Source organism: Magnolia sinica, chromosome 8, assembly GCF_029962835.1.
Source record: "Magnolia sinica isolate HGM2019 chromosome 8, MsV1, whole genome shotgun sequence".
NCBI classification, from domain to species: Eukaryota; Viridiplantae; Streptophyta; class Magnoliopsida; order Magnoliales; family Magnoliaceae; genus Magnolia; species Magnolia sinica.
In genome coordinates this window covers 85,518,870-85,528,398 of record NC_080580.1, presented here as the reverse complement: position 1 = coordinate 85,528,398, position 9,529 = coordinate 85,518,870, and the positions used below count along the sequence as shown (strand labels likewise).

At 41.2% G+C, this 9,529-nt stretch overlaps 1 protein-coding gene across 1 annotated transcript in view; it reads left to right on the top strand.

Annotated features, from left to right (window-relative positions):
• Window positions 1-6,709: 6,709 nt before the first annotated feature.
• LOC131253569 (5-amino-6-(5-phospho-D-ribitylamino)uracil phosphatase, chloroplastic) overlaps window positions 6,710-9,529 on the top strand; it is a 28,834-nt gene continuing 26,014 nt past the window's right edge. Inside the window, exons 1-2 of the mRNA XM_058254608.1 lie at window positions 6,710-6,856; window positions 6,954-7,070. Coding sequence (XP_058110591.1) covers window positions 6,761-6,856; window positions 6,954-7,070 — 213 coding nt within the window. The 5' untranslated portion in view covers window positions 6,710-6,760. The remainder of the gene's footprint in view (window positions 6,857-6,953; window positions 7,071-9,529) is intronic.

The window sequence follows — 9,529 nt, the reverse complement described above, 5'->3', positions numbered from 1 at the left end:
TTCCTTATGATGCGCATTTTCACGCAGGAAAAGATTTAAGAAGACATGCAGGAGCGAGGATATGTTTGAGATTGACCGAAGGAGGTTCCAGACAAAGAGAACAACTACAGTAAAGGTGGTCGAATTTTCAACTACAATTGTGTACAAATAGAGCTCATTTTGCGGTCATCCGGACCGTTGATTTTCTAGTACAGAACTTGGATGGGGGATTGCAAAAAAACCTCCCGGATTATAGGTCCCTAAAAGAGGGCTAATGGATAGGGTCTTCTAATCTGGAAGGTTTTGAGAGTGGGTCCCATTGCAACATCTGTCAGGATCAATGAAGAATGGGCCCCACCCTTAAATCTCTTAAATTTTATTATTATCATTGTATTTATCTTTTACATTTTCAGCTTGTTCAGGTAGGCCATATGGTTTAACGATCCAAGCTTTTGATATTATGGGCCCCACCTTGGATGTCACGTGCTCCAGAAATAAACTTAAAAAATGCAAATATTCTACGGCGTGGATCTTTCAATATGGGGGATTTTGATGAACGGACCATCTCATAATATCAATTGTTTGGATCAAGAACCATGGGCCCCACTAGAATAAGTTGAGAACCTGAACCTAATGTGGGAGTGAATTAGGTGGGCCCGGCCTTGTCCAAGATGGTGCGGCCCTTACTATGGGGCCCACCTTGATGCATATATTTTATATCCATGCCGTCCATCCATTTTTTCAGATCATTTTAGCTCGTGAGCCTAAAAATGAAGCAGATCTAATTATCAGGTGGACCATACCATAGGGAACAGAGGTCATTGAACGCCTTACCATTAAAAACTTTCTGGGCCCATTGTAATGTTTTCATAATGTTTATTTGTCATCCAAGCCGTTGATAAGGTTCGTAAATCTGGATGAAGTAGAAAAACAAATATCAGCTTGATCCAAAACATTTGTGGCCTATTAATGGTCAAGAACCATTGTTTTCCCTTGGTCCACTTGATAATTGGATCTGCTTCATTTTTTGGCTCATACTCTAAAATGATCCATCAAAATGGATGGACAACGTGGATATAGAATATATGCATCAGGTGGGCCACACATAATCCGCTCCCCTCAATGGGTTGTTAAGTGCTTTTCCATGCATCTGAACCGTTCATTTGTTGTGAATCACCGTGGTTTACCGTCATCCTAAAATTATGGAGGTTGATGACCTGGACCATTTGATCGATGCCATTCAAATGGATGATTAAGGATGATCGATGGTCCGAATTCAACTTGGTAATTTGAGGGGTTAGATCGCAACCAGCTTCTTTTGTCGTCATGGCCAATCCATGGTGGGCCACAGCAGATAGATGTTTTGGCCACGTGTGGACTCATGTATTTACACATCCAACAAATCTATAAATTCTTCTTGAAATAGGGAGCTTTTGGACCATTGATTTGCTTGATGGATGTCCTCAGAGATCGATCCAACGGCCACAATTGTCGGAACGAAGTTTCTACTGAAGAGTTTTGGAGTATGGTGGACCGTTCACTCGCATCGAAGAGACCGAACGGCTGATGCATTTTCATTACCTGTCTCTCAAAGGCAAGTCATTTGGCTATTGTACTGATGTTTGTAATATTAGGATTTCAATCAAATGGGTTTTCTTTCATTTTTATTTTTGCCTTTTCAAATCTCCAGAAATTTTAAGTTCTTTTTATCTTCATAAATTGATTAGCAAGAAAGCTTGCTTTTTGCTGGAACGCATGATTCATGAAAGTGGCTCTCTGCTTCGGTGATCCAAACCGTTGATGTGATCAGATACATAATGGATGGGTGTTGCTTCAAAAGAATTTAAGATCGGAAGATCCTAATCTCTCAATCAATGGCCCACAAATTGGATGCGTATCATCTATCACACCCTTTCTGAGTATCAGAGTATTTTCCATAAAAAAAATGATTTATTTTGTTACTAAAACAGTGGTATTGACACGTGTCACTCGGGTTGGGGCTGTTTGGCTTTGCTAAAATAAGCGTTTTTAAAAAATAATTTATCAAATTTGAAATAATTTTCCTTCTACAAATTTGTCAAAGGACGTGCACACGTGCCGAGCCTTGTATCCAAAACAGGAGGATGTATTAGAAAATGTCAGAAAGGTGTTTTTAGAGCTGTATGTTTGTTTTGCAAACTATGGCCCACCTTTCCAATGGATGGATTGGATCTTGGACCTATATTTGTATTGCACACGTGCGGCTTAGCAAATCTCATCTTTGGAGAAGCCGGATGATGCAACTTTATTATAGCCCGCTCGCACCACTGTGGGGTCCACCATGATGATCATGCACCATCCATTCCGTTGATCCTTTTCACCATATTACGTTAGGGTATATCTCGAAAAATGTGGAAAATCCAAGATCTAAGTGGGCCACGCCACAGGAAAGGATTCAGCGGTCACCTTTGTATCCCCATATTATTTTTATGTGCTTGACATTATAAACAGAACGTTGACACTTGTTCATTGAAATAGAACCGTAGGATATTATGCTTTTCATTTTTTAACCGTCAAATAAATGTCTTGATAGCCAGGTAATGAAAAAGCTTTATTTATTTTTTTGGTTCATGATAAATACAAGATGGTAGTGTTTGACACGTCTTCAATTTCTAAGTGGTTGCGTACCGTAGATCTGACGGACGCGGATTTCCTTCCCAAGGCTTTCGCAGGAAGTTCCTGCGCTGGGAACGCAGGTGGGGCCCAGTGGGAAGTTTACGAGAAATCCTCGTCCGTTTTGTGAGTTCATTTTAGGACATGAGGCCAAAGATGGACCGTATTCAATGCTAAGTGGGCCGAAAACGTGATAATTAAGCATCCACAGTTGAAATATTTGTGGGGCCACACAAGTTTTGAATCATGCTAATATTTGCGTTTTCAGTTATCCCCATAAGAATGACCTTATTAAGGGTATGGATGGCATGTAATCATTACTATGGAACCCAGGAAGGTTTTAATGGTAGGAATTTCCCTAGATACCTTTTCCTTTAGTACGGCCCAGCTGAGTCTTGTATTCTGTTTGATTTTGTTCTAATCTCTTAAAATTATCTCAAAAAATGGGTGGACGAAGTAGACTCCTGACAAACATTACGGTGGGCCCCGCCTAAGTTCCCAGCGCCGGAAATCCGTGTCCAGATCTGTATCCCCAGGGAGGGCTGATTAGGTGACTCCGGGTTAACAGATTATGGGTGAGTCCCTGAACGCGTGGCCCACCTTGATACATGTGTTATATATCGGTTCTGTCCATCAGTCGTTTGGCCTCATTTTAGGCGTGATCCCAAAAAAATGAAGTAGATCTAAATGTCAAGCGGATTATACCATAGGAAACAGTGGCCACTGACCATTAAAAATTTATTGTGGGTCACGAAAGTTTTGGATCAAGCTGATATTTATGCTTTCTCTTTATCCATGTCTGTGTGACCTTATCAACCGGTTGGATGGTAAATAAATATTTATATGGGCCCCAAGAAAATTGTAATGATGGGCTTCAATGAACACTGTTTAATGTGATGTGGTCCATTTGAAATTCGGATATGCTTAATTTTAATGATAATGCTATAAAATGATCTGAAAAAACTGATGGACGGAGTGGATATACAAAAAATATATCAAGGTGGGCCCACGGTCAGGGACACATCCGCGACACTGTTACCCCGGACTCACCAATCCGCGCGCCTTTCTAGAGCAGTGAAATTTGGACGCGGATTTCCTGCGAAAGCCTTTCGCAGGAAGTTCCTGCGCTGGTGAACTATGTGGGGCCTACCTTGATGTTTATGAGAGATCCATCACGTACATCCGTTTTTTGAGATCATTTTAGGAGCTAAGGCCAAAATCGAGCCGGATCCAATACTCAAGATGTCCGTACTAAAGGAAAAAGTGGGTAGGAAAATTTCCACCGTTGAAATATCTCTAGGGTCGACAGTGATTTTTGAACGCCATCCATTCCTTTCATAACATCATTACTACTTGGATAAACTGAAAACACAAATATTAGCCTAATTCAAAACTTTTTTGGCCCCACAAATATTTCAACTGTGGATATTAAATTCTCACTTTTGCAGCCCACTTGAGTATTGGACCCGGTTCATTTTTGGCCTTATGTCCTAAAATGATCTCACAAAATGTATGGACGTAGTAGATTTCTCAAAAACATCAAGGTAGGCCCCACATAGGTCCCCGGCGCAGGAACTTCCTGCGAAAGGCTTTCTAGAGGTCTAAAATTTCTCTCGTGACAAAGACTATTTCCACAGGAGAACGCTATTTGCAGATGCACAAAAGATAAAGCGTTCCACACATATGGACGTAACACACGTGTGCTATATCTGCATGCTCGTTGACCCTAAGAATAATATGGACCACTGATCAGGTGGCACACACATGTATATTAAATACGAACCTTCGGTTATCCTTTTTAAAATGTTAATTTTTCGTACAAAGTGGGCCCACTAGATATACAGGCGTGTCGAAACTTTGAGGTTAGAAACATTCCTCCTGGGTCCGTCTGATGAACCGTTTGGATCTTCCACACCTATGAAGCATTGACACGTGTGAGTGCTTGTGGTTGGGCGCTTGTAGATCGCATCTGATCCGGATATGTGGATACGGAACTTAGCTAATTCAACATGCATGTACACTGTACAATACCGCAACTGTACACACCACCACACGTGCCAGGGACATAGGCACGAGATCCATACCATCCATGAAGATGCTCCCACTGTGTAGGTGATCTGTTTAAAAATTCAGATGGGTCTATCACAGCAACCGGACCATCTCAGCCGTCAAATTAGTTACAGGACAGTCAAGGAAAAAGTGTTGCGATGGACCGTATTTGGCCAGTGAAAGTGGTATGAATCAGGTAGCCAGGGTTTTCGAATTGCAACGTTGCGTGCGGTGCACCAGATGAACGGTTTCACCTGTCCTATACGTCTGCCACGTGTATGGTGGAGATGCTGGGACGAGGGACCGCCATCGGTCCACCTACAAAAACCTCCATTCGCCACGGAACGAAGAGGCTACAGTGCTTGTTCACCACCATTTCATAAGTTGTGGGGTGCCATCCACAGCCGACACAGAATACACGCGCATCAATCAAGATCGTCCATATATTATGGCTCACTGCGGATTTACCAACCCTCGATGACTGCATGATCTAATCATCCTAACATATGGTGTCCTTCAAATGAACGGCTAATAATAAAACAGCCAACAGTAGGTGAACGGTTAGAACTTCATTTTATTCTCCATTTCAAGTGGGGCAAACATTTGGACGGTCCGGATTGACAGGCGCGCAAGATTTGTAAGATCTGTTGAATCCCACCGTTGGATGGTGCATGCCCCTCCAAAATCTCCCAGCCACGGACGCGGATTAGCGTTGGATCTGCCTAATTTCTGTAAACATACCTTAAATTGATCTGAAAAAAGTGATGGACGGCATGGATAAACAGATACGGTGGGCCCACCCACAGAACTGCCTGTTCGTGGCTAGAGACGGTCGGGATTAGTACGCAATCCGCATCCCCCACTGTCCATTGACCGTTTTCGGTTAAATCCGTCTCTTCCTTGTAATTCTCATCCCAAATGTCTAATTCAAGCCCACAGATTCAAATCTTACGAGGTGTAGAAACAAACCGATGGTCTAGATTGCTTCATCACTAGCCCCACCTGTCAAAACTGAGGACGTGGATTGCGTCCTACCCCAGTCTCTAGCCACGAACGGACAGCTCTGTGGGCGGGGCCACCGTGATGTATCTATTTATCCAAACCGTCCATCCCTTTTCTAAGATCATTTTAAGATATTTGCTAAAAACAATACCAGATCCAACGCTCAACTGGACCACACCAAATAATAAGCTTGGGTTGCATCAAATGTACAAAACATCAAACGCGAGTTCCATTAAATGCAATAATCATCTTTGGTGTGGTCCACTTGAGAGTTGGATCTTCTTCACTTTTCTGCACATACGTTAAAGTAATCTTAGATAAGGGATGGACGGCGTGGATAAACAGATACATCATGGTGGGCCCGCCCACAGAACTGCCCGTTCGTGGCTAGAGACGGGCGGGCCGGGACGCAATCCGCGTCCCAAAACAGAAAGTCGGGCAAACAATGCGGCCCACGTATGGTAATCTCCCATGTTCGAAGGGGCGTATTAGTTGTGGCCCGTCCCCACCCAACATGGTGCGTTCCTGACCGTTGGACCCACCTTGATATATTTATTTCATATCCACACCGTTCATTCGTTTTCCCAGATCGTTTTAGCTTATCATGACAAAAACGAAGTAGATCCAATTCTCAGGTGGACCATACAATTGGAAAAAAGTGGTGACTGATCATTAAAATTATTTGCGGGCCAGAAATGTTTTGGATCAATCTGACATTTTATCTCTGTTCATCCAGGGATTTTTGATTTTATCAACAGGTTGGATGGAAAATAAACATTTCTGGGCCCTAAGAATTTTTTAATGGTGGACGTTTAAGCATCACTTTTTCATATTGTATGGCCCACCTGAGATTTATATCTGATTCATATTTTTCCTCATATCATAAAATTAACTGGAAAAAATTATGGACGGCGTGGATATACAATACATCCACGAAAGTGGGCCCCACGGTCAGGGCCGCACCGTATTGGGTGAGGCCGGAGCCGCACCTAATCCGCTCCCATGTTCGAAGTCTCTCTCGTTTTAAGTAGACGCTTCTGCAAAGCCCTCTCCCACCTCTCTTTCTTTTCTCTCTTCGATGGACTACCATTTCAGGTACTCCTCTTTCCTCACCGTCGGACCCACGTCTCGTTTTCGTGTCTCACAGCTTCCCAACAAGCTCAGATTATTATCGGTAAGACGCCTATTCATTTGTAATTTTCTCCTCATTTTTCGTAATTATCTGTTTTTTTTTCTAATTTTTTCGGTTTATTATTATTATTATATTGCAGAAATCGAACCGCCCAATCCCAGTAAAGCGTCTCTTGACAATCAAAGCCTCTGCGTCTGATGATAAAGAGCCTGTAAATGGGTCATTCGTCAGACCCAGTAAGATTTTCATGGAAGAGGTTAGGAATTTCAATATCTTTTATTTTATTTTATTTCAATATAATTTTAATTTTCTTACAGTGATGTTGGTATTTTTTATTTTGGCATTTTGATGTGTATTTTGGAAGAAATTGTATTGGTTTGGATTTCAATTTCTGGGTTTTGCTTGAAATGAAGTGCTTGATAAGAAATCGAGCGATTTCTGTTTTTTTTTTTTTTATAAATAATTTATTTTTAATTTTATAAATATCTGTTCTCTGATAAGAACCCAAAGTAATTGAATAAAATAAATATTTCATTGATAAAAATCCTCACTGACTCAGATGATTCTTATTCTCTTCCCCAACAATTAGTATCCGATTTTTAACCCTACACATTGTCGAGAGTAAGAAATGTATTTTAGGTTGCGTTTGGCTGAACCAAATATCATGAAATTTCGTGATTAATCAATTGTAAACAGAAGGATAAGGGGTCGTTTGGTTGCCTGTAAAATCCATTAGTTGTTAAGGGTTTACAGGTAAAGACGTTACATGGGCTGTATGTTCCCTGTGGCTATAAACCCTTTACCGGTTGTAAACGCTTTATAGGCAGGGGCTTTTAGGGGTTATTTGGATGCCTGTGAAATTTTAAGTTGCAATCACTTTACACTGAAACTATTTTCAGGTGTAGGTTTAAAGTGTTTACAGTCTGTCTTGTTTGGCTTTAATCTGTAAAGTGTTTTCAAGCAACTACTAGCTGCAAGGAGCGTGTTAGTTGCACGCCTCTCTTGAAGAATATAAAAGAAGAAGCTGTTGAGCCTATTACCGGATTACCTATAATATGAAACACATAAAAATTCTAGGATTCTAAAAGCCCGTAGAATCTGTATAGTGCTTGCATCATGTAAAGATTTTACAGGCAATTGTAGGCATTCAAACAACTCATGTAATGTCTTTACTTGTAAACCCTTCTCAACTAAAAGATTTTATAGGGTATCTAAATGACTCCTTAGAATCCTTGCATTTTGCTGTGTTTCAGTATTTCAGATTACTGGTAATCAAATTACAAGGTCAATGGTCTTTTTTTTTTTTTTTTTGAATTCTTCAAGAGAGGCTTGCAGCCAATAGTCTCTCTCTCTCTCTCTCTCTCTCTCTCTCTCTAGCAGCTATCGGTAAACACTTCACAGCTTAAAGTCAAACAGGATAAACTCTAAACACTTTACACCCGAAACTCTTTTTAGGTGTAAAGTGTTTACAACTTAAAAATTTACAGGCAACCAAACAACCCCTCAAGGTACATCCATTACTAACAAATATTGCTTGGCACCCGTCACGGTTTGGGTGAACGGATTCGGTCGTGGGTTTACTCCCCACAAACGCGAGTTCGATTCCCTTCTCCGTGGATTACCCGATGCATGTGGTTGGCGGGTGATTGCGTGCATCCGTAGGAAATAGTCTCACCTTTAAGGGGCGGGGAAACCCTGTTGTTATTAAAAAAAAAACAAATATTGTTTGGCCAGGGAATTGCTTTTGGTTATGACCCTTTAGGGATCAAAATTGAGCTTTTTGATATTGGTAACAGAGGCAAACCCTTTAGGTCTTGGTTCAATCCTGTTTGGGTTCGAAATCCGAGGGGCAGGTTTGTCTTTTGGTGGCTGCCTAAAAAATATTGGCTCCTGGCCTCTTGTAGGGTGAAATGGACTGGGTTCTGATTTTGGTTCCTGTTCAACCCTATTGATTTTGGAATTGGCTCCAACAGGTTTTGGATTTCAGTTTAGCCTGGTTCAGTTCCAACACTGAACTGGGGGTTTACTCCTCGGTCTTGAGTCTTCTCAAGGTTGATTTCTGGTAAGTGCCCGTTCTCTTCTGTTCAATTTGTGTTGGATTTGGCATGTTCAATTGAATTCAGGACCGGTTCTGATTGATTTGGAGCTGGTTCTGATTTGATTTGGAGTCATTTTCTAGTAACGGGTCTGATTCCAACTGATTTGGTGTTTGTTCTGACCAACTTGCGTTTGGTTTCAAATGACTTGGAGTTGATTTTGACTGATTTTGGCCTGGCATGGGAACCGTTATGTGGTATGCTACTTCCTCCACTGTTTGGTATGCTAGGGGTGGGATCATGTGAGTTGCTCTTGTACATACACAAGGTATATTCAATACAATTCTGTATAGAGTCCATATCGTAATTTATATATGAAATGATGAATATTATTATATAGTTCCTGCATGCATAAAATTATATACTTGCATGTTGTCACATAAATCAAAGTCTAAATCTCTAAATTGTAAATATAGATAGATGCTACAAGTTAATCTACGCTAGAAGTTGTGAACGCTAGTTTCCTGCGCCCATGTGTTTTCTTTATGTGTGTGGGTTGACTTGTGTATATGATGTAGTTAACTTAGAGTCTCCACTAGCCAATTAGCTCAAAATCCCGCAGTCAGCTCGACCCCGCAGAATCTATTAAAGCTAGAGAATTCGAGGACATTCTTGCTTT